General features: G+C 46.3%; 1 protein-coding gene across 1 annotated transcript; it reads left to right on the top strand.

Annotated features, from left to right (window-relative positions):
- Window positions 1–1,909: 1,909 nt before the first annotated feature.
- On the top strand, window positions 1,910–23,809 carry LOC115606817 (inverted formin-2-like). The gene is made up of 5 exons (XM_030483333.1): window positions 1,910–2,002; window positions 20,353–20,761; window positions 22,110–22,225; window positions 22,776–22,935; window positions 23,772–23,809. Exons 2-5 carry the CDS (start codon window positions 20,365–20,367, stop codon window positions 23,807–23,809), a joined length of 711 nt encoding a protein of 236 aa, XP_030339193.1. The 5' UTR covers window positions 1,910–2,002; window positions 20,353–20,364.
- The last annotated feature ends 1,544 nt before the right edge of the window (window positions 23,810–25,353 follow it).

The following is a 25,353-nucleotide window of genomic DNA, read 5'->3' as shown; positions in this document are numbered from 1 at the left end:
AGGCTTTATAGACCAGCAATTGTAGTTTATCTTCCATAAGCAATTTTTAGGGCCATGTGTACTGTCTCCATAATGTCCAGCTCAGAAAGCATGACTGACAAGCGTCGAGCATTAAGGAGGAGTAGAGCAGTGACATATGGAGGAAGGGGAAGAGCTCCCTTGCTGTCTTTTATCTGCCCCAAGTACGAGGTCACTGAGCTGCAGGTCTCCTGCACATTACACAGCTCCCCAGCATCCCTGTCATCCTATGGTCCTATGGAAATAGCTGGTAATTGGATCAAAAGATCCACTGGCCAACTGCCACAGCACACACAGTCACCATGTGGGAGAGAGGCCACAAACCAGACACTGAAAATGCCTGAAATGGGCTTATGCATCAGGCAGCATGGGGGGAAGCTCCACAGGTCCCATCATGGCCAAGAGCAATGTGTTCTGCCTGCTTTCCATATGGCCAGCCCTGCTCATGTCCAGGCCTGCCCCAGGATGAAAAGGGAACAGACAAAGGCAAAGGAGAAAAATGTACTTGAGTAGGAAAGATTTGAGTTCCCTGCTCCTGTTCACACACCTAAGTAGCAAAAACTTGCAGAGAAGGGCAAAAGGCTAAAGGAAAAACAGCAGCAGCAGCAAAAGACAATTACTATTTCCTAAATAAAAAAATAGCTCTTTCAAAATCAGGTTTATACCCTCAGAGAAATATTCCATGGGACACATACATTTTTTCTGCTGTGTACATCTGCAAAACAAAATATGTACCTACCTCAGTATTGCATAAGATACCAATCAGAAACATTTCTTTTGAGTAAAAGAAAACCTGACAAGCCATGCTGGTGAACCGCCATCCCTGAGAGAAGCAGTCTTTTTCCATTTCTCTCCTCTTCCACTAAAATCAGAGGAGCGTTTTACGATCAAACGGTAAAGCCTCAGGTCTCATTTTCCAATTTGAAGTCTCAGAGATGCTCAGCGCTCTGTTCTTACCCTATAACTATCCTCCAGTCTCCTGTAATCACACTCTGTGGTCTAAGCTTGGCTCACACAGGTTTGCAGTAACCCTTTGCAAAACACTTTATTATTTTTCCATCAGCTATCCCCTTCTCTCCCAACCATGACTTTCGCTTCCAGGTTTTCTCTCTGTATGGCAAAGCCGAGTGGCTATGCCTGAAACAAGAACCGTGTCCAGCCCCTAATTCCTACACGAGACAACACTCCTGACCCACAAAGGGAAACAAACTCTTCTACAGAACTCTCCCCACTTGACTGATAATATTTAGCCTAGCTCCACTGTTTCGCTGCTCATCTGTAGAGCTGATGTGTTTTACTAAAGGTGAAGGCATCCTTTGCCTTTCACCGATGTTGAAAGTGAAGCACTTAAACCGAGGGGACCAGGATTACTCAAATCAGGATCCCTCGAGGGTGGCGCAGGGGACCCTTGATGCAGGGAGTCTGTCCTCAGCTTCCGTGGTTCCCCACACGCGTCCCAGCCCCGGTCCGTGGATTCAAGCCCCCGTGTCTGGGCAGAGGGGCCCCGCGCCGGGCACGGGGTGCACACGCCGGGGCAATTAGCAGCTCGGGCTGCGACACGCGGGAGGCAGCACTTGGCTCCACAGTGCCAACCGCGACAGGCAGAAGGGGCGCACTGGGAGACCCCTCCCGAGGGGCTCAGGTCCACTCTGCGGCGAGGAAGAGGGGAGGCGAGGAGGGCAGCAGGGACGGCCCTTCTTCCCGGGAGGCTCTGCCCGGGCTCTTCCAGGGTGAGCCCGGGAGACGGGCGCAGGGCTGCCGTCGGGGATCCCCCCATCAGAGCAGCAGGACCCCGCACCGGGTGGGGACTAACTTCCCCGGCGGGGCCGGGCCCCCCGCCCGCCGCACCGCGCCGCACCGCCCGCGCTCCGCCCCGGAACCGGGCGCGGCTCCCGCGGGCGGGCAGAGGCCGGCGGCTGCGGGCTCCGGTGAAGGGTCTCGGGCGCCGCGTTTCACCCACCCTAGCCCGCAGGAGGCCGCCGCGGTAAGACCTAGCTCCGCCGGGGGCGATAGTGGCAGCGGGGTCCTCTAGATCGGGAGAAGTTGGGCTGAATCCTGCCCACTCCCGGGGTTGCAGCCCGGCTGGGCATCCTCCCCTCGGCTCTCCCCCGGTCCCAGCCGGTGGAGCGGGATTGGTGTCAAGGGAGGAAGGACCGCCGCCGGGCTCCGCAGGCTGCCCGGGGAGGCTGTTCGGCGCTGCGGAGTGGAGGGGGGCTGGCCGGGCAGACTGCAGGTGCGACGGTAGCGAGGCGTGTGTGGGACCTGGGCTGGGCTGGGTTGCAGGTGTGGTGGCTGACGGCATCGCTGGGACGTGGTCCCGACTGCCGGTTTGATAGTCCATCGGATAGGTGGCAGTCCGTTCGGATTGCAGATGCAACAGCGCGGTGTATAGGTGGGACGAGGTCCAGATTACAAGTGCGGTGGTGGAACATACAGGTGGGAGTTAGTTTGAGTTGCGGTTTGCAAGGATACCGTGTGCGGGCTGAATGTGGTTTGGGTCACAAGTGAAAGCACACAATGTACAGGTACAATGTGTTCCAGGTTGCCAGTGCAACGGTATGATTGTTAGGTGCAAGGTGGTCCAGATTGCAGGTGTGTGGCAGTGGGATGTGCAGGCAGGATGGTGTCCCGCTGTTCATGAGTGTCAGTGCATCTCCTAACATACAGTGTACGGCTGCTGTGTCTGCTCCCGGGGCTGGAATAGTTTCAAGCTTTTATTTTGAAATACTCTGTTATCCAGTGGGTTTTAGGATAAGGTCTCCCAAGTGCTGTCCGGGTTTACTCACATACTTCTTTCATGCCTCATCCTCCCTTTTGCTCTATAGCTCTGCAATGATGAAGTGGCTTCTTTCAACATCGGCACCCAGACCTGAATTCCAGAGCTTGGGGGTGGGGAAGGAGTGCTCCGATACACTGATCTTAGGAGAAGTAACCCAAAATGGTGTTTATGGTCCTCCCTCCTCGTACCAGATCAGCATTATGAACTCTGTTGTTTTTCTCAGTTTCCTCAGATTGAGGAATTTCTCTGAGTAAACACACTGTAGGCTGCGAAACACATCAGGCACCCTGGTAGACTGGGAGGAAACTTCTGGCCTAAATCAGAAGGAAAAGTTGGAGAGAGTTACAGTTAGGTTGCAATCATCCTACTGGACTTGCTCAAAATTTGAGCTGTCTGGCTGCTAATCTCATTTCTCTTCCATCCACTTTAGCTTGTTTTTAATACTACACAGAGGAGCAGGGGCTGCCAAAACTGGAGGGTGGGGGATGGGACTGCAGGAACCTATGAGGATATGTGATTTTTTTGTCTTATTATAAGTTAATAATCTCATTCTAGGCTGTCATCCAAGAATTTTGCTTCGAAAGTGCAAGCAGTGTAGAAGACCCATTGTGTAAAAGATCCTAAATGTAGGACAGGAAGGCACCAGACAGATCAGCAAATCTAACTACTGAATGATATTACGCCTTATTGCACACCACTGTAATTCGTTTCTTCCCAGTTGCCCAGGAAAGGAAATTTTCAGAACTCTTCTGAACTGATACTTTTTTTTTTTTTTTCCCCAATATATGGCTTTCTCTTACTTTGTATTTGCCCTGCAGTTGCTTAGTTCTCCCAGTCTGATGCTTTTCTCTTATCAATATAGAAATAGGAGCTGCATGTTTTTCTCTTAATTGTGCAATGCCAAACAAGCTAGAACTTGCTGTCTGCTTTCATGAAGCAGGCTCCAGCTTCTGCTGATTCCCAGCAGTCGTGTGCTGGGCTTATCATTCTCCGACTTCCCCATGGATCAGCAGAGCTGCAAGGCTTAATGTTTGTCTGACATCTCACCTGGAAATAATACCTCACCTGGTAGGTACTGCAATTAACCCCTCCTCAGACTCCTCCTGTCTGGTGATGGCGGTGTGAAACTGGGATTTTTATCCCCAGGTGTCTGTCCAACCTCTGTTTTCTGCTCTGATTTTATTCCAGCCTTCTTATTAATCCAATTTTTATTGCATGGACCCATGTTCTGTGCTGGTGCGGTATTCTCCCAGCTTTCTCCCACGTGCTCTGTGGTTAAGGGAGATGTTGGGGTCTCCCTCGCTTTCAGTAGTGACCACTGCCAAACTTGGACTGATCCCTTCCATGGCACTGGCTGTCCGATCCTTTTAGGTCTGTACCCTAGTTATTACGAATTTTCATCTTTTTGTGTCTTAAGTCCCAGTTTCACTGAGCTGTGTAGGAAATGGCTGCACTTGAAATGCGTTGGAAACTGGACTCTACCCCTTTCTTGTGTGCTAGGTATGCCAGATAGGTTTCTCAGAGTAACTGAGTAGAACATTGTTCTTAGCAATGCAAAATAAGTTGCATTTGTCCTTCTTCCCTCTTCCCCCCCTCTCCCCCCCCATCTCTTTTACTTCCATGTCTTCTGTTTTTGGTTTTTTTTCCTGGAATGATTATTCTGTTGACAAGGGACTTTTAATCCCACCATTGTACTGTAACGAACCCTGATTAGAAGACGGGCATAATTCGGCAGTGGGTAGCAACACAATGCCGTAGATTGGGCAGCAAACAGTATTCACAGAGCTGAAACAGTTGGGAGAACTTCAGACAAACTCATATCTGAGCTCAGATTTAACTCCCAGTTGAATATCCTTGCTCTTAATATTTGCAATAAAGTCTATCAATAATGATTCAGAGGAAATACCACCCACTGAATCAATAAAGTCAGCTCATAGGCTCACACAGTGACACTGAACAAATCCAGCTCTGCTGGGTGCAAAATACTGCTATTGGTAGGTGCAAATGAACACATCACAAGGAGTTATCCCTGTTCCATTCATTAACATTCTACATTGTTTATTATCTAACTGGGTGAAAAATAGCTAAATTTTTTGCAGAAACTAGATACAGCCTTGCAGTGTGATAACCCTGGTGTTCAGTGCGGGAGGGAGGCTCAAGAATGACTACATTTTTCTGATCTAGTATCTTATAATCTCTTTGGTATTATCCACCAAACTCAAGTTTATTCCAGTGTTTCTCAGCATTGCGTGTGCCACAGTTCGTCATACAGTGGTTGCGAGCTTTATGCTGTCATCTCCCAGTGGCCTGAAAAAGCACTGAGAGCACCAAGTGCTGGAACAGAGCAGGCAATCTGTATTTTAATAGACAGAGAGCACTTGGGTCCTATGCTGTCACCCAAGATGCTAAGACCAAATTGAGAGAAGGAAAAAAGTTACGTCAAATTGTGAGCCTTGGCTTTCTCCTTCTAATGAAGGGCAACATCATGCTGGTAGGTCTGGTGTGGGGCTGTCACGTTATTCCAGTTGTTCTGGTTCTCCAAGGGTGCTGTATGAATTGGAGTGAAGCACAAGATGGGAATGCTTCAAAAAATGGTTCACTACATTTCAGCGACTGCCCAGTGCCACTTAGGATCCTTGTGAAGGGCAAGTATCTTCTGGTTCCTTTTTCCTAGGAAAAAATAACTAGTGAGCAACAGCCAAGCCTTATGATTGCTACCAGATGTCATCAGTGGTACACAAGGAGCTGATTTTATGGAACAGAATGTGGAAACAAATAGGAAGAGGGTGCGTGGGGTTCATGAGCCCCTGAGTCATAGCCTAGCATGTACAAGAGTGGCTGCAGTTAAAAGTAAGTAATTGTACAATGTGGCAGGTGAACATTTGTTGCTGTTCTGTCAATGTAGCCTTTCACATCTGCAGAAAGCATGAGGAGAGGGCCTAACAGCGTGATGGTTTCTCTGTTTGATGTAATGAACAGGTATTGTTCACAGATTCAGCTGTTTCTACCAGTGATACCTGAGCTGACATTTCAAAGTGCTGGGAATGCTGAAGCCACAGATCAATGGATATCTTAAGCAAGCACTAGTGTCTGCAAAAAGCTCTGTATTTGATGGTGTATTTCAAGGTGCTCTGAGAAACCTACTGAGCTGATAAAGGATGCCAGGCAAAGCCAGGAGGAGGACTGAGAGCCAGTGGGTGAAGTCCTCATCCCAGCGTTGGAGCTACTCATTCCAAAATATTTAAATAGTCTAAAAGTAACAGCTCACTTCAGAAGGGATGTTGCTCCAGCACTATGTCAAGTAAAAAAAGTAAAGGCAAATGAAGAGCTGGCAAATTTTGTAGTTGGTGGGGTGCAATGTTGAACTTGACATGGTTATGGTAGGTGTCACCAGGTGGTGCTATTTTGTATTGACTTCCATTTGGTTTTCTTACCATGACCATTATTTTGCCTCAGCTGAGGAGTACATGGTATTAATTTGGGGGAAGGTTTAAGGGCAGAAGAGGGATTTGCTCTTTGCATTGCTGCTGTGTTAGAGTCTGTTGTACAGGTGTCCTCAGTCAGTCCTTGGTGCTGGGAGGACTGTCCCAAAAAGGACATGAGAAGAAGCTCCAGTTGATAGGTTGCATAGCTGCTCACAGAGTACCCACAGATTCAGTAACACTGGTTTCTCCCCAAATCCGCCTTGCAAATTGCCTCTGCTGCTCCCAAGCCGATAGTTAATGCTGATACTGGACATCACTAATGGCAGCAGGCCACCTTGGGACTGCGTGGGTCTCCACTTTTCCAGCTGGGAGAGCCAAGTCACATTTTAATGAGCAAGGACAGCAGAGGAATTTGGAGATCACTCCAGGAAAGTGTGGGAAAGGAGGCACCCTGCAACCATAAAACCTCTAAATTTAGTTGTAGTTTGAAATGGAAAATGCTGGTGATTTTGCCCTTGTGGAGATCAGATGAATTTGGAGACCTGCAGCTCTGCTCCGCAGTGAGCCTCTCCACATGGAGTTGGGGCTGCTTGCCTCTCCCTTGCCCCCCAGCAGGACCGGTGCCACACAAGGGGACATGCCATTCCTATCCCAGGGACTGCACAGTGATCCTGTCCCTTGCTGGAGACACAGTGTCTCCCAACCAGCCTCCACAGGCAGAAGGGACTAAGGCAGAGAAGCAGCAGCAGTAGAGCCTCTTTCCTCTCTCCAGATCAATGAATGAGGATGGCATAATTTCTATTTATTGTTTATAACTTTGTTGAGCAGGTCTGTTTGTGTCAGTGTTGCTAAAGGAATAACTTTGTTACCCTCCGCTCTGTCTTAAATTGCATTATTTTAATAAGGCAGCTATCTCCATGCTGCTTCTGTTGTGCTGGTTTCCCCTATCTGGGAACTGTCTACTGTCCATCCTGCTTTTCTGTTAAGTCACTGCATGGCGTTTGCTGTAAGCAGTGAACTAAGCGTTAATGTTATTTTCTGACAAAGGCCCCAGGTGATAACACAAGTTCCCATAGTAAAAGGTAGCAGCTTTTTGTGAGTGATGTCTTTCTTCCCACAGCCTAACAACAAACCATGCCATGGCAAATCAGCTCTTTGCACCACCTGGCCCAGATCAAGGTACTTCACCTAAATAAAAGGGTGGTCACTGCTGCCAAAGAGTTTACTCTGAGGGGCAGATACAGCCCCTCATGTGCTGGGGGTGCAGTCCAGGGGGACTGCGGGAGGAGAGGCAAAGCCACACAGCCCTCCCTGTACCATTAGCTCTGTGCTGGCCCATCTTTTCCAGCAGTGCTGCAGCGAGCTCCTTCCCGCCAGTGCAGCAAGTCCCTTGGAAGCACAGGGTGGCACCAGGGGGTTCTGGGGTTTGGCTTTGGGGTCTGCCCCTTTTGCTGCCCATAGCTGTGGACCCTGGGTGGCTGCCTCTGCTGTGTTGGTTGTGTGAGTAATCCTCCCTCACACCCCAGAAACAGCCACAATCTCCTCCATTGTGTGTTTCTAGCTCAGAAAAGGCTGATTCATTCTCTGAAGCAGATTAATTACTTCTGTTATTGAAAAAAAAAACCACAACAAACCTTTAAAATTGGTCAGCTTAACTTTCGGCTGCCTGTTCAATGCAGTAAAATAAATGTGCTCTGAGCCAGGGCAGTAAAGTTTGCATGGAAAAAGAAACTGTGGATTGCGATATTTACCTGGCACTTCAGCAGTGGGCTCTGCAATTTAGGAAGTATTTGTGAATGTGACTTGTTCTTGACTTATATGACAGGTCGTGCAAATTTGAGCCCACCATGAAGGTGAACTGGGGAATAAATATTTTTATTCCCTGATAGGTTTTATAACTTGTTTCCCTTCTGGTTTACATCATGCTGATGTAGCAGCCGGCTCCGCAAGTAGCTTGCATCCGAAGCCTGGCTGAGCTGCTCCATTTCTTCCTTGGAAGGCTGCTTTCCAGCCTGCTTGGCTCTGCTCACTTGTTTATGAACTGATGGGCTGTAGTTCCACATTTCAGAACAAGCTGTCCAATATTCATGAGTTATTTTGTATTTACCCAGTCCTGAGGCTTCTTTTATAAGCCTGGGGATAAATTCCAGGGTTTGTTATTTCCGTTACTGGAAATGGACTGAACCTCCACAACCATTAGCAAGCTGTAAATATGGCCTCTATTTATCTAGAAGAAAGGTAAAAGAAAGGACTATCAAAAAGCTAAATTGATTTACAAGCCTGTAATTCCCAAACCCCTGTTCTGATAAGAGTTCTAAGCATGTGTTGGAGCAAGCCATATGTGTAGAGATGAATCACTTATAAAATGATATCCTAATATTAGTTGTATATTTATTTATCAGATAAATATAGCGATTTTCTTCTTGAAAATCAATGACAGCCACATGCTCAGCTGGCATAAAGCGCTGCAGGTCTTTGGACTATGCAAACCTGAGGATATGACTGAAAACTATTTCTTTGCAAAGGAAAAACCAATATCAACTATTTGTTTCTAAAGTGATTTAAATTATTATACAGGAAAAACTAAAAGAGATCAAAGTGTTGGTATAACGTATCCTGCATGTAAGTTAAACCTATGTATAGTAAGGTCATTCTCAAAGTATGAGAATTTCCCATCATAAACCTCCGTCTGGTTGGGCCATATTAAAATCCCTTCACATGAACTCCAGTACTGAGTTAGAATTGGAAGGATCATATTTAGGAGGACAACTTTAGGTTCTCTTGAAACAGCTGGACCAAGTACTGTAGCAAAGCAAAGGGTTAAGCCAGTCAATGTTCTAGGATTACTGCATTATAAAATAGGGACTTCAAACTTTTGCACCTAGCAGTAGAGAAAATAGTCCAAAGGCAACTTCGGAGTAGATTAGTTTTGAAACCATGCTAAGCCACTCTTCTGCAAGAATTTCTTTTAAACGGCTCAGATGCTTAACTTCTTCAATTAGCAGCTGAGCATGTTCTCTGGTTACTCCTAGTAACGTCCATATTCAGACAAGCTCACAGAAAAGTATCTGGCAGTATCCGTGCCTGTTCTCCTTAATGTGTGCAATATGTACTTTGCCTGTGCCATTAGGAATCTGGGTTATGGTCAGCCTTATCTCCACAAAAATGCTCAGGATGTTTACTCTTGAGCTGTTCACCAGATGAGGTACCAGCAACCATGATTCATTAGCAGTTGAATGGAAAAGTTGCTCTCGACAGGAGGGAGTTGTGTTTGTAGCCTGTTTGGAGAACAGCTGGAAAAAACGCTGCTTCCTTATATACCGTTCTGGTGTCTCATAGCTTTTTTCAGCAGCAATGTCTGTAAATGTTAATATGTATCCTGGTAGCTCTTTGGCTTCGTGGTGCCTACAACGTTTTCCCCTGTGGACCTCCTACCTCAAACTGTTTTTTAGGGAAAAGCTATTCCCTGCCTGAAGATCTTCATCCTTGAGCAAGTGAGGAGCGTTTGTGCCTATGCTGGAGGAGTAGAGCTAAAACCTGCGCAGGATCTGGCTGCCTCCCTCCCTCTGGAGCAGGGCTCAAAAGGTCTTTTTTCTGTAATTACATCTCACCACTGCAGTACCAGTGTGTGTGCAAGGAAGCAGAGTTCAGCTGCCTCGGCAGCCTTCATCCTGGCAGTTCCTAAGTGGCTCCCCTGCAGCCTAGGCATGGGTGTAGTATATGTGTGCAGGATAAATATATTGACTAAATATCAGGCTCTTTACTTAGCCTGTGTTCAGGAGCACATAAATCCTTTAGAAACCCATACATAGATCTTTGCACTTTCCTCTGGGTATAACTGCTGGTGCTGTTTGGGGTTTGGGCAGAAAATTTCATCAATGCCTGTCCAAAGAAAGCAGCAAGTTCCCCACAGTTAATGATTTCATCTTTCCAGTTGGAAGAACCCTCCCCAAAACAGGATGTTTTTATTGTTGCAGAAGCTTCCTACCAAAGGAGCTGTGGAGAGAGTGTTTTGGATATTTAAAGTAGATTAACCCCATTAAATACAAAGCTCCCGGAAATATGCATGTGCTGGCAGTAGCAGAGTCCTTTATTTTCATTATCTGAAGTATCCATCAGATAGACTACTTCAGAGGGTTTTTTTTTTTCTTTCTTTTTCTCATAGTGTCATATAAAGTGAATGTATTCAGCAGAAAAGCAGTCAGAGAGCTGGTCTGTGACAAGAAAGCAGGAGGGGTGCCAGTCTCCAAGGAAGGTAGAGAAAGTGAGTAAACAGAAGAGCCAGCAGTCAGGTTTGCAGTTCTCATCTTGCTCCTGTGACTTCCTGAGGATGCTCATATGTGTCTGCTCCCCAAGGAGGGAGCAAACCTGTGCTCTCCCAGTGCCTGGGAAGGTCATCGTTGGCCCACCCCATCTGCTACCCAGGAGCTCTTCTGGTGTCTCCTGCTGTCCCCATGGCACAGGGTCAGGCTGCAAAGGCCGGACATCTTCCCTTCCTTGTGGGCAGGGGGAGGAGGATTGGGCTTTTCTCCTAAATTTGGTCTTCACCTGGCCAAACACCCTTTCAGTGCCCTTTCAGCACTTTCTTTGACACTGGTCCTTCTGGTTGCTTAATGCAGAGTTCAGTTCTCAGATGAATAAAGGAGTGTTGTTGTATTATGCAGATTTCTTTCCAGTACCCTAATTTTTCCCCTATTAACATGTTGTCTTCACTGGCTCCATAGGAGCCGCAGTACCCAACAAGCCGGTCACAGAGATGTAGAGGTGAGTTTTCACCTGTAATTCTTGAATACTGGCTCTGCTGATGTTTAGTAATTTAGTAGGAGATGATACTAGGCATTTTAGGCAGGATCACCTAAAAAAAAGCTATCACAGCAGACCTCTGGCTGGCATCTCTCCCTGCCAGCCAGAAATAAGCTGGGTATCTCCTTTCCAAAATCCTTGACACAACTTATAAGAAAAGCTGCTGGCACAGGAGCTGATTTGTCACAGAAATGTAGAGCAGTGAGAAGACACTGATTGCTGTAATTAGGAATAATCTAATTCCTGAGGGCAAATAGGGTGTATTTATTTCTATTTAATTGGATTTTGTGGATCCGGCATGTGGACAGGGGAGCCACTGTGCTGCAATCCAGAGGCAGCAGAGCGATACTGGAGCTGTAGAGGGTCTTGGCTCTTCTTTACCAAATGTGGGGCTAAACTCTTAGTTCTTGATTGAATATGTCTGATTTTGATGTAATTACTGTTCAGAGGACCACCAAATCGTCCGCTAGAAAAATGGAGTAAAACTGGGCTGATTTGCTGGGAGAAAACCGTTAGCCCTTTCTCTGAGCAATCTGAAAGCAAAGTTGCTGGGACAGAAGCTCAGATGTGCGGGGGTGGAGTCATAGATGATTCATGCCCTTAACATCCTACATCCTTGTAGTCTGGGGGCAAAGCAGTGCTCCCCCGGACAGCACTCGGCTCTCCTGGAAGATAAGCCTTTGACTCCTCACCGGCACCCCTCTCTAAGCACATCAGTATGGGGCTTCCGCTGCTTCCTCCAGAGGAGGAGGAGGCCAGGGGTGCTGAGGAAACCCTTGCTCCTTAGGCAGTGCCCAAAGCATTCAGTCTGAGACACAGCCCTATGCATGGACTCTCTTTGGTTGTGCTGTGAAAAAGAATCACCTTTGCTAGTGCTGAGTTACAGACAGTCAGGTCGATAGACCTCAGCAGCGTGCAGAAGCATCTCTCTGTCCCTGAGTTGGTGTTAGAGCCTGACGAGGGCACAGGCAGCTGCCTGCAGTAGCCAGGCAGGGCTCCAAACCCCTGGTAGGAGCACAAGTGATGCACAAGCTGGGAGCAGAAGCTTGGATCCAAACCCTCTCATTTTTCTCAGCTACTGCCCATTGCTGCTGCTGTTCGTGTGCCATGGGGCCCGCAGAGGTACACTGCAGCCCGAGAGCTGGTTTTTCAGCTTTTTTAGCCAAATTTGTCTGCTTCTGCTTATTTTTATGTGGGAGATGATGCAGCCTTTCTAAGAACACAAACATTTCTGGCATATCTCACAGGTCCAGGCCTCAGATGAAGCTTGATGGGAGCTGATAGCCCTTTAAATTTCTTCCGTGGTTGCGAGAACAGGAATTTGCAACATCAACAATCCTTTCTTTTCAGGATTTTTTTTTTTTTTCTCGTGACATTTTATATTTTCCCTAAAACCTGTTGTGAGCCCCATCCTGCTCCCAAGAACCAGATTAGCGACTAATCTCTTGAGGACTTGGGGATTACAGTTTAGGAGGGCATGTAATGTGAAGTGACATTCATTTTCTGTTGCAAAACCCATCACGAATTAATGTTTGTCTTGGATTGTATAAACATGGTGTCAGAGTGCTTCCTAAGGCAGAATGGGGATCTGTGCAGGGTCATTTCCCTGGACATTGAACTGTTGTGGTGAAACTGCCTTAACTAGAAAGCACATGGGCAATTTGTCTCTTAAAGACTAACTGAAGGGCAGACTTATCAGCGTATTTCTAGTATTGGTGGAGCTGCACTTGTGTACACAAGGGCTGAATTTCCCCACTACAGGCAGGAATACTCTTTCTGTGGGCTCCAACTTTGGATCTCGGGGGGTTCAATCCAGGATAGAGACCTCACAGGGTGAGAAAAAAACAGCATATGAAGCCTAATTGCCACCCTGAGCCAGGCAGGAGCTCTCTGCTAAAACGGGCCATGTTGAAGTATTCACAATTTAATAATAACTGGCTTTCAGTTAACACCTCCTGAGAGGCTGAATGGATGCATTTTACAGCTGTGGCTCACAAACTAGTTTCCACATGAAATCTTGACCAGAAGGGCACAGAGAAGTTTTCTGTTAGAAAAAGCTTGTAAAATTTTCAGGGCCTGCTCAGCCCATAAAAGCTGGGCTGGTCCAAAGCTCAGTGGGAGCTTAGGGGTGCCCAGATGAGAACAGGATTCCCATCATCGAGCCCCTGCCCAGGGGAACACTGTCTGAGCCTCCAACCTTTGCCCTGCCATGCCTCTCCTAGCTGCTGATCCCGGGCTGGGCTGCCTTGGATTGGACATCCTCGTTATTTTAAGCTGTCCTGCCTCTCTCAGTGTTTCAAATATCTTGCAGTGTTTAAAGCCCAATGCCACAAAGCTGGAAAGCCCCCACGCAGCTGATGCAAGGTGAAAGGGCTGCCCCCGCCGCCTGCTGCCCTCACACTCTCCATCCCACCCAGCCTGGCCGTCCTTCTTCCTCTTTTTTCTTTTCTTTTTTTTCCCTTTCCCTTTGCCAGATCATTTCCCTGCTTTGATCATTTCCTTGCTCTGAGTCACCCCGTGCCAAGGGCTGCTTTCTCATGCTGGCAGATGGAGCTGCGGTGGGGTGCAAGCCTCCCTCCTCCCTGGCCCGTGGGGAAATGTCACCCTCCCAGCAGTCAGTGCAGTGAATGAAGGGGGTGACAAGTTACATGCAAATGCATTCCCTGGAGGCTACAGAAAAGTCACTTCCTTGCACCTTTCCAAAGACTGGTATTTACATTCTATTAGACGCTGACATCCTGTTGAACTTTCTTAGAGCATGCGATTTGCAGACATGCTCATGTGGAGATTTAGACTATTGACTGAAGGTTGCTTGGCAGACGAGAAAATGAGCTGGCCAGGGAAGTGAAGGCTCACACAGCCAGTCAAGAGGATCCTTCCGTGCAAGAGAGGCAAGGAAATAATTTGGCTTCAGCTCTGAGGTAGGAATTATTCCCTCTGCCCATTTTCTCTGTCCTCTTCGCATCCTATGGAGGTGTTTAAAATTAACCCCCCAAAAGGCAATAAAAGGGTTTTGGCTCTCATCTGTTTGTGTGACAGCTTCCTACTGAGCGGGAGCCAGGGGAGTCTTAGAAAGTTACTGCCACACTGTCCATGTTGCTGGGTAACAGTTTCTGCTTCTCACGTGACCCCCAAATCATCATAATAAATTACATCCCAAAATGCTGAATGATGCTGGAATTGCTGATAGGTGGAGGTGCTTCTGACCAGGTCTCCTGACAGCAGTGGCAATTTCCCAAACGAAGGTCTGACAGCTGCACCAACCTGATTTAAACCTGGCTTACCGGGTTAAGGTAAACTGGTTATTGAGTGTCTTCAGAGTGTGGTGGTGGTGTAACAAAGAGTGGTTATAAGCCCATTTAAAGCTAAGCTAGTGCAACCTTTAAATATAAATAAGGGTTTAGATGCCACTGAAGATCCTAACATAAACATCCATGAGGATCTCACTTGAGCTGGATTTGTATGTGGTACCAGTAGCAGCCTGATGATTTATTTACTTGTTTGTTTATTGGTGAGGAAGAAGGCACTAGTGATTATTTTTACTGGTGTGGTGTAACCCCACCACTACCAATGTATATTGAATGGACATATTTACCCGTTGTGCAAGACATCACATGATATCATAGGTTGTATTTGTGCAGGAGAGAGAAGCTGTGCTGGCACTCAGCAAGCGGTGGATGGCACTGAATCAGGACAAGGTGGTTTTCCTTTCTTTGTAAAGGAACAAGCTATACTGGCAAAATACATATGTATTTGTACCAGTATGGGCACAGTCCTTTTTATCTATGCACTGAAGTCCTTTTCTGGGAGTTCACTGCTGGAAGAAGCCATTGTCATCCCCTTGCCAGCCCCAGGCAGTGTGTGGATGGCACAAATCCTGCCTGCCAGCCACAGCAGGCTGCATGTCTGTGCTCCTGCATTTGCTAAAGGCAAAACACTCCCCGTAACAGTGCAGCACCTCTGAGGACACAGCCAACCTGGGCTGCTTTGGGAGCTCGTTTTTGCCTCACACATGGGCTGTGCCAAAGCAAAGCACAGTGTGCTGGAGAATTCATTTTCTTCAGTAATGGGGAGCAAGACTGGGCACTCATTCCAAGACCTTTTCATTTTTTAAGCATTTATCACTCATTCTGGCCTCTGATACAGGTGAGGATCAAGAATACATAGATCTGAAGATCATTGAGGCTACTTGCTATGGCAGAAAAAGGATGGAGCAGTGGTTGGTTTGCATGCTGAGGTCTGTTGGGCAAGGCATGCCTTTTGTTTGCACGCCTCAATTTCCCGCCCTACCGTTATCGTCAGCTCCCCTAGGAGACTGAGTATGCTGGTGGTTCCTACTGATGCTAATGAGCCCACACCAGGGGGTCAGGTTGGTTTCTAAAACAGAGATTTGTGGTGTTGCCCCCCTGTCCCTGCTTCTTTCGATACTTGGGAGGATGATTTCATTAGCCTGTATGTACACAAGCTGTTCAGACACTGAGTGGGTGAGCACAACAGTACAAATGAAAGCAAGAGGAGAGAAGGAAGAAACTCATCATGCTTCTGGAAGTAGTTTCGGAAAGCACAAAGCCAGGATGTTGTTTCTTTTTAGTGACTGACTGACACGTTGCAAAATATACAAAAGCTCAGCATATTCCCAGCAGCAGAGTGAAAGCTGGAACTACCCAGAAGCAAAACCTATCATTAGCAGTCAGCCAGGCAGAACAGGCTCCTGAGTGTCAGGAACAGGCACGGAAGGAAGCAGGGAGTGAGTAGCAAAAAAGAGCTTCCTTAGGGCCAGCTGTGTGCCCCAACAGCCTTACAGAGGGAAGCAGAGGATGGCGAGGGCAGCACGTGGGACAGGATGCTCTCAGACTTCTTCAAAAGGCAGCAAGGACCTGCTGTTTCCTCTCACCCCTGCCCATCCTGCAGCATGGTCAACAGGTCTGCTCCCAAAAATCAGAATGGTTTTGACCTGTAATTTTTCTCCCTTTTGTTTTCACTGAATTGTACTTAGCTGCCCTGAGAAATCTCTTTTACAAGTCCTCCTGGGTCCTTGCTGTGATCCATGTCATCCTGGAGGCATGTAATAATTTAGACTGAAAGCTGTGCTGCGCAGCTCTGTTCTCCACAGCTTCACAGGATGGAAAAAGTGTTGATGTGCCCTAATTTGTCTCCCACAGATGTCTTCTCCCTAGGAGCTGACTTGAAGGACAGAAGGGCACAGAAAACTGAATCTGGGAAGCATCTGATTCAAAAAGAAGGGAGGAAATTTTATGAGCTGGTTTGGGTGGATGCAGGGAACATCACAGCTTTGCAAACCCAATGATCCAAAAAGCGCCATGAACCGCAGTGTTGCTGTGGCTGGGTGCAAGAGGACAAGCCTTTATTATGATGCCTTTATGTTTCCCAAAGGAATCTCTTCAAAGTTTTTTTTTGCACTGATGCTTTAGTTGTCATTCCCCATCAGGCCTAACTGACCTCTGAGGGTGAGAAGCAAGATGAGGAGAGGGTTGCATTTATCACAGTTAATGTTGTGGCTGTGGGTGTCCCCACAGTAGGAAGCACAGAGGCACCATCAGGATGTGCCCTAGGGAGCAGCACCCAGCACCCAGTCCCGATGCTGATGTGTAGCTGGGGAGGACAGGCTGTGGGTGCTGCAGGCGTGGCCAGATGCAGAGGCTGAGGGCATTGCTTCCACCATCGCATCCTCTTCTATGGCCTGGGCAGCAAAAGGCAAAACTCCCTATGCCCTTCTACTGGTACAAGGCGAGACGTATTCAGCCTTTTAAGCGTAGCACCTTGTCTCTTTTTGTCAGGGGACTTTCCTTCCCTCAGCCAGCATAGTCTAAATGTCCTCTGCGAGACAGCAGACAGATGCGTTCCATTTTCAGCCCTTATCTGTCTCACTCTGCTGAGATCATTTACCTGCTAATAAGTTCCTGTGGTCAGAGATAAAAAGTGAAACTACTAGCCCTTAAAGATGTATCTGAGTGGCTTTGCAACACTGTGCTTAATGGAAAATATGTAAAGATGTTACATTCATAATATATCACTCATATCTATGTTTGTAAACAGATTTATCACACCATCTGCAGAATCATACTGCGGTCTCCTCCATATTTATTTCCTTTCCATTTATATAGTACAGCTCCTATTTATTTTATTTCCTTTTTTTATGATTAAATACATTAGCTGTCTTTTTTTCTTCCCTACAAAAAGAGTGCACTCTCTGTGGGAAAGAGTATTTAATCAATCCAATTTGTTCAGCTTAGTGCATAAAAATACAAGCCGGTACTGTTTGGAGAAATACCTGCCTTGGTTTGTTTGTCATCTCTTCACATCTGTACAGAGCAGGTGAGGACGAAAGGGTAATTCAGAACAATCCGCCGGTAAACAGGATGCTTCATCAGTATTTCCTGTCTCCTGTTGCACTGGTTGTGCTTAATTTTCAGAAATCAGCTAAGCCTAAGGTCAATAATGCTATTTTAATCTCTTTGATATATAACGAAGTACTTGTACAACTGGCAGCAAAAAGCCAGCCCGCTTTGTTATCTGGTTTGATAAGAAACATTTAGTCATATGCAAGTAAAATAGCAATTTCCTAAGTATAAAAAGAAGTCAACCTGAGGGAGAGGGAGGTTGTGGCTGGCAGGAACTTCTGCAGCCCCTTGGGTAGACAGCACGAGCCCTGCCATGAGCTGGGAGGACCATCCTCTTCTAGCAGCCACTCCAGCAGTCTTCTCACGAGCAGGACCACGAGACTGCTGTGAACACACAGGGCCCAAAACCAGATTCTCTGCTTGGTGCACGCTTTCACTTCGTGGAGAGGAAAGAGTCTGGGTTACAGCAGAGCCAAGAGAAGGATGAGTCCCACCTCCAGTGAGCCAGGGCTTGGCCCCACTGCCAGTGATTGGGTTTGTGCCCACCCATGTGCAGAAGTAAAACATCCAGGACAGTTGATTCCTCCTCTGAGCAGAAGGTTGAAGGATGTTGGATCTTTGTGGAAGGCACTAGAGAACAGGGCTGGGCAGGATGAGCTGCACTTCACCCAGGTCAGATGGTCCTCAGCACTGCCCCATGCTGAAGGTCTGGCCTTGACCCCAGGCACTGGAAGAGGACTGCTGGGCTTGGTGCACAGCATGGGGTGGGATCTGACCACAACTCCTTAGGAGCATCTCTCTAGCTCCATGACTCTCTGCAGTGAGAGGTGTAGGATGCTGCCCAATCACCAGGGCTGTGACCCTGGGGCAGGATGCTTTCTCTTTTCTCCCTCTGGGGAGGGAGGATTTCTCTTCTCCTTTGCACTGAGCCTAACCCAAATTCCTGGGTTCCAGTACAGACAAGTGCCCGGAGGTGACTAACTCCAACAAGAATTTTACCAAGAGTGAGTAAGGACTCTGAGCTGCAGACAGTGATGACAGATCTTATAAACTCAAGCCTGTAGTTTGGCAGGAGAGTTTGTTGTTTGGGTTTTGGGTTTGGTTTGGTTTTTTTTCATATGGTCCTTTTTATTACCTTTCAGCTGTACAGTGTGTTCTCAGGTGGTATATTTGCAACTTCATCTTTTCCGATCATGACATCATTTTTCTCAGATAGCAGAACAGTGAACAACTGGGCACTTGGCAGCTCTTCCCCCATTGAAGCAAAGGGAAACTCTGCAAGAGAGTTTTTTCAGAGCTCTCCTTTTAGGATTTTCTGTGACCATATCCCACTAACTCCACCACCTCCCTGACCCTTGCTTAACACTGGTGCTGTGAGTTGTGAGCTGAATGCCACTGCCAGAGAGTCCCACCATTGCCTTTTCCCAGGGGAAATGTTCAAGCTCTCTGAAATATCCCATCCCATCCCACTTTGCATCTTTCCAAGAGACATGTTTAGGTCTATAATACAATGCCCACCTCGACCAAACTTTTTAACTGTATATTTGCCAAGAGGTGAATGCCAAAATGAGGCTTTTGGTAAGCCAGAAGCCATGATGCTTTGCTGCGGTGAAGCAGCCAAGACCTTTCTCAACAGTGCAGTCCCCAGGAAAAATCAGAAGGCAGGCTTTAAAAAAACCCAAGATTATTTCCAACCACTGTAAATGGTCCCTCCTTTATCTTGGCTTTCTGGCAAATAAAACCTTACAGAGATTTCTCAGGGGTTTTTTCTCACTCTTTTCGCTACACACTGGAGAGCTAGAAACCCATTGTGCTTGAGCTGGTAAGGGAAAGCAAAACTCTCCTATAATCTCTTCAATCCCTCAAGTGCTGAGCTTTGGGGGCCAATTGGCCTCCAGGTTGTTTTGAGCCCCATGCGTGCTCACCAGCCCAGGGAAGCCAAGGACCCTGTGGCGTGGCAGGGAGGGGAGGTAGCGTTAGTGTCTGGCTTTGGGTTCAGCAGGTTTATCCCCCCTTTTGTGGGACAAACTGACCTTTCTGGGAGCAATTCAGCTTCAAAATGATTGCATTCAGCTTTGAAAAGGGCTTGCATTGTATAACTTAATCACTGGGGGCCTTAAAAATAATAATCCTGCCTAACACCGTAAAATTTGGCACCAAAAGTTAATTAGACTTGGCTTTGCTATTTCTCTGTGTTGAATCAGCTCCTCACTCTCCTTGCTGCTATCAGCATGGGTGAAACAGACCATCTCCTCCAGGGAGATGGGCCTCAAAGAGATGGTGCCTATCTCCAGAAAGACGCATTGCTGTTTTCATAGCCTCTTGCTGCCGCCCCTTCACATGCAACCAGTCATGCTCTCACATTATCATGCGCAAGCCCCACATTTGCAAACGTATTTGCTATTACAGCACACAGGAAGAGGTTAAGTGAGTGCTATAAAACTAACCTCCATCAGTCAAAAGAAATAAAGCAAAAAATAACAGGGTGATCAGATGCTTTTATGAGCAGGATATGCTCAAAATTACTTCTCCATCTCATTACAAATGCTTAGAAACTGAATGGCCTCTCCAGCACAGTGAGGTTTCAAAGTGGTTTAATAGGCATAAGAAGTTCAGAGCTGATAATGCCACTTCCAACCTTATCCTTTTGCTGCATGAAAATAGGTAGTGGCTATTGACTGGTGTAAATTGGCTACTTTTAAAACTGTATTTGCTGGCTTACATGTGCTAAGAGTCTCTCTGCAGAGTTTTCAGGGCCTGAATGCAATGTCTGTGGTAAAGGAGGGGATATATTGAATTTCTTCAGTGGAGGACAGGTTCCAGTGTGGGCCGTAAATGCTGGAGAGCTGGGGACCTGCTGCAGTTGAGCTTTACATCCCCATCACTAGGAATAAAACCTGGGCTGCTGGAGGGTTGTTGGTCAGTCAAGACAAACTTCTCAGTTCGTCTTTTCTTTTTCTTTCAGGACAAATTGTTCATGATGTCAATCAAAAAGGAAGGTGCCCACAAGAAGTGGGCTGCCCTGAAGGAGAAACTCGGACCCCAGGAGACTGACCAGTCAGAGGCCAACCTGGAAAATGCAGAGCCAGAGCTGTGCATCCGTCTCCTGCAAATGCCGTCAGTGGTGAACTACTCTGGGCTGAAGAAGCGGCTGGAGAACAGCGACGATAGCTGGATGGTCCAGTTCCTGGAGCTGTGCGGGCTGGACCTCCTCCTGGAGGCCCTGGACAGGCTGTCCGGGAGAGGAGTAGCCAGGATTTCTGATGCCTTGCTTCAGCTCACCTGCATTAACTGTGTGCGAGCGGTCATGAACTCCCACAGAGGCATTGAATACATTGTGAGCAACGAGGGCTACGTCAGAAAACTCTTCCAAGGTGAGAAGACACCTTCCTCCTTCATCCATCATATGTGGCATGTGGGGAGACTTCCCTGTTCCTTATCCTCCTGTCCTGCAGCAGGCTTCTTGGAAATTGTTGGTTGCAACTGATTAATGACATTGTTTTCTTCTTTAAAATAATACTGCTTTGAAATCACATTACCTTTGCTACCCAATGCTATTTCCACACAAATATCTTCATCGTTTACTGAGAAGCCAGGGATAGACCCAGGCTTAGCTTATGTGGCCATGAGAAGTCCTCAACCCTGCAGTTGTCTGCAGACATTTGCTGTTTAGTCTTTGTGAGCCCCAAGGGCAGAGGGAGAGGAATTGAAAGGGCTTGGAGACTTGGAGCCTGAAAAGAGAAGGGAAGGTGGCATGGTTTAGACTCAGGAAAGTCCATTCTCTGTGCTGCTCAGTCCGTTCCTTCTAGAAGGTGGTTAGGTAATGTCACTTACTTTCTCCTGCCATTTACTTGGCTCATCATTAGGTATGAAACTCAACAGGGTGTCTCCGAGAAGTTACTGTATAGTGCTTAATAGTGGTGGTGCTGGGAGGGTAAATTCTGTGCTGCTCCACAGAGCTGAGATGACAGCTGTGCCCAGAAACCCTTATTGATAGCTCTTCAAAATGCATTTAGTCTGAAAGCGAGCTTTCTCCCCTCCTCAGTTTTTAAGTGTTTTTCCTCTCCACCCTGCACTTTCTTAACCCATGTGAAATACAGAGCTGGCATTTTTGTGCTGTGAAAACAGGGAGGCACCCTGGGCTTTTCAGTGGTTGAGCTTCTTTGGGCATTAATAAAAAGTATAAGATGGTCTCTTCCACTCCCTTCCAGCTCTAAGGGCTGACAGAAAGAGTAGTGGGAAAGTGGAATACATGGGGACTGGTTAGAACAATTGGCCTACTTGATACGCACATTGGGTGTTTCTGCACTAAAAATAAGGCTCATTAATTGGTGAAAATGATTCATCTGCTGTTCTGGAAAATACGTATGGAAAATACACATATGTGAAAATGGGAAATAAAATGTGTGACTGTGGGTGCTGAAATCTTGGCTGCTCTTGCAGCATGCCACTGGTACATGGAAGAGATTGACAACTACGAGCAGCACCAAAATGCCAGTAGGATACGTGTAGCATTTACTGTTCACCCTAGAAGTTAACATCACATAATCCTATTGGGGTGGGATATCTATACATTGGGATATTTCTCTTCCCATCTTCCATGTACTGGCTTCACTCCTTGAGTCTTTATTCTACCACTGATCATAACCCATGTAGCAGAAGACACTGAGATTCAGAACATTAATGTCATTATAAATTCTTTTTTGTTTTGTTTTCCTCCAGCACTTGACACAACTAATGTCATGGTCAAAAAGCAAATATTCGAACTCCTGGCTGCACTGTGCATTTACTCATCAGATGGCCACACTTTGGCTTTGGATGCCTTGGACCATTACAAGGCAAGTGTTGGGCTGAAGCAGGAGGTATGGCTCTGGTCTGATCTATGTGGGTAGATCCATGTACCACAAAAAAAGGCTGGGAATTAAGGTAATTTTGCATCATTTCGGTAAGAGAGGCAGGGATTTATAAGGTGAAAACTGTATGAAATTTGGCCTAGACAGCATAAATCCATGGCGCTGCTCTGTGACTTGTCTGGACAGACAGCTGCCAACCACAGGGTCCTTTCTGGTAGGAAAAGCACAACCCAATTATCAAAATAGATGATGCCACATCTAAGGGTTTCACTGGCCACAAGCTCCAGTAGATGCCTCAGTTATCAGAAAACATAGAGATCCAAGAGGAGTTTCACTGATTTTCTCTGCCAACCAGACGCTGCTCCATAATGGAGGAGTGCTGTTTTCACCTATTTTCCTATCTTGTACATAGTGAGGTAAACTGAGAGGTTTTTGAGAGGTTTTTAAGAGGTTTTAATTCCATTTGACAGCCTGCACTAAAGTGGTAGACATTTCTGAACTGTCTGAATAGAAATATCACTTGTGTTATCAACAGAGTGTGAAGAACCAACAGTATCGATTCAGCATTATAATGAACGAGCTCTCCAACACAGATAATGTGCCATACATGGTCACACTGCTGAGTGCTATCAATGCCATCATACTGGGGAAAGAAGAGCTAAGAACAAGGACACAAATCAGAAATGAGTTCATAGGTAAAGATGTTTGTTGCACTTAACTTTCTCTGGAGAAAATCAGTTGCCAAGCAGTTGTGTTTCTTCTGGATGTATCCATAACATGACTAAAAAGGGCTGGGAGCAAAAAACTGCAAATATTAGAGGCAGATTCCTTTTTTTTTTTTTTTCCCTCTTTTGGATTCTATAATCTTCAATAACATTTCTGTAACCAGATTTTTTAAATTTTGCTGCTTTCTCATATCTTTGATCTTTTCTGGAATCCTGGCAGGACTGTATCACTTGAGTTTCTTCAATGCATTTCTATAACCAACCATCTTATGTAGCCACATTTCCATATTTTGCAACTCCTCATAAGAGTAAATAAGGTTTCATCACCCTGTGGCTACGCAGTTGAGCCACAGAAACTGCCCTATGATTCAGAAATACTTTCCAACTGCTTCAATATTGGGATCCTAGGTACTGTTGTTAAGATTACCTCACATGGTGCAAATATCTGAGCTGGTGAGCCTGGGCTCCATTTCTCCCTGTGGAGAGCAAGGGACATTTGATCACACCATTCATCTGACTGATTTTAGATGTCTAGTTCGTAATGAGGTGGCTCATGCTCCAGAAGTGCCTGTGGCCCTCAGTAACTCCAGGGGGATGCTGCAGTGGTTCACACAGCTGCAGACGTGTGTACCATGGGTCTCTTCATTTACCAGATGACCCTACCTACTTTGACAGATCCATCTGAAGTTATTTTCACATTTTATCTCTGCAAAAAATGCTTATGAGCATAACATTATGTAAAAATCATAACGGGTCAATAGCAAGTAGGTCATAATGACAATATATCTACTTCTTTGTTCTCCCAGGTCTTCAGCTGCTGGATATTTTAGACAAGCTAAGGTAAGGATCACTGTTTAAATTTTCTTTTATAAATGAGATTCATAGTAACTTACCAGCTTTCAGCTGTGTCAAGTGAAGTGTACCTGCATGGTGTGGAGCACACTTGTGTTCACCCACTACATGGGAACTGGAGGCACTAAGCCAGTGTTAAGATGCTCTTGCCAACTACAGTGTCACGGGGACAACTGTTGGTGCAGATGGCATTGACAGCTGCTCTGGGCACAGATGGAGCAAGGCTCAGTGACATCCTTGTTGAGGCTACGTTTCAGACTGAACCTGAAGTGGTGCTGAGAGCTCACTGAGCAGCTTGCTGCATTCAAAACCCTTTCACTGCTGGTGTTCTCCCAGAAGCATCCAACTAAAGCAATTTACTAACGCATGTCTGGACATACCTATCTTTGCAGTGTCTAAATTTTAAAATTATGTTCTGTCAGAAACACCCATGATAAATTCTAGAATGCATTGTATGTGAGTTGCAGTTATCCATGTAACTGGAATTGCTCTGTTCGACCCCACAAAAATTAGGGAAGATTTTTCAATAGTGCCAATTAGCAAGCATAGAGTTCCATCTCTGAGTGGTCTCAAGAGCGCTGGAAAAGTTAGCTTTAGAATGGCTGGAGTTTTTTTAATCCAATTTTGAGTAACAGAAAAGGAAGTTTTTTAAACAGAAATGTCACTGGAAGATTTTTAACTTGTCTTGACTTTAAAAAAGAAAAAAAAAAGAAGAAGGCCCAGTTTCAAAAAGGTGGAAATGCCACTTCTGTTACAGCTCCAAGGAGAAGTCTATACAAAGCATACACAGGGCCAGGCTGTGGCACGAAAACTCCCATTCATTTGTATGTGTTAACTGTAGAAAGAGGTACATTCAGTTCAGGAAAGGATGCTCTGATAGCATTTGGTCCTTTATAAATAAGGTAGAGTTGGATACTTTCAACACTGACTGGCTGAGTCTGATAGACAAAGAGATAAAAGCCATTTAAACAAAAATAATCATCTGGAAATCAGTGAAGGGCTCTCCAGTGAAAATGAATGCTGTAATATTGCAGAGACATAGAGGAGGAGGATCTGCTTATCCAGTGTGATACATTTGAGGAGTTCAAAATAGAAGATGATGAGGAATTATTAAAGATATGTGACGGGATAAACATGAACGATCATCATGAGGTCTTTTCATCTCTCTTCAATAAAGTAAGTAGGCCCTCAGGTGGGGTAAAAAGTCATGCAATGGCAAGGTTAACACACTTTGGTTGGAACCAGCCTAGCTGTAATGGAAAGCTGCCCTATCTTCTAGGTGAGCCGCTCTCCAGTGTCCATCCAACTGCTGTCCATCCTCCAGAGCCTGCTGCACTTAGAACCATCTCATCACTCCAGCCTCCTGCTGTGGGAGTCCTTGGACGCGGTAGTGAACAGAGCCCTTTTGCTTGCAAATGACAGTAAGAATGACATACCCATCCAGCCTTGCACTATCCTCTTGTTTTCCATTGTCCTACCCACTGCCTGCAAAAGTCCTTCCCAAATGTATAGGAAATAATCTATAGGACTTGTTAA

This window comes from Strigops habroptila, chromosome 4 (genome assembly GCF_004027225.2).
Source record: "Strigops habroptila isolate Jane chromosome 4, bStrHab1.2.pri, whole genome shotgun sequence".
In the NCBI taxonomy this organism is placed as follows: domain Eukaryota; kingdom Metazoa; phylum Chordata; class Aves; order Psittaciformes; family Psittacidae; genus Strigops; species Strigops habroptila.
Note: the sequence above shows the minus strand (reverse complement) of the source record. Positions and strands in the feature narration are given on the sequence as shown.

What these genes read in the sequence shown, in the direction of transcription:
- LOC115606817 (XM_030483333.1), top strand. Translation starts at nt 20,365, where the DNA reads ATGATGTCAATCAAAAAGGAAGGTGCCCACAAGAAGTGGGCTGCCCTG. An exon ending in CGTCAGAAAACTCTTCCAAG is followed by an intron (nt 20,762 to 22,109) that starts GTGAGAAGACAC and finishes GTTTTCCTCCAG; the next exon opens with CACTTGACACAACTAATGTC. An exon ending in AATCAGAAATGAGTTCATAG is followed by an intron (nt 22,936 to 23,771) that starts GTAAAGATGTTT and finishes TTGTTCTCCCAG; the next exon opens with GTCTTCAGCTGCTGGATATT.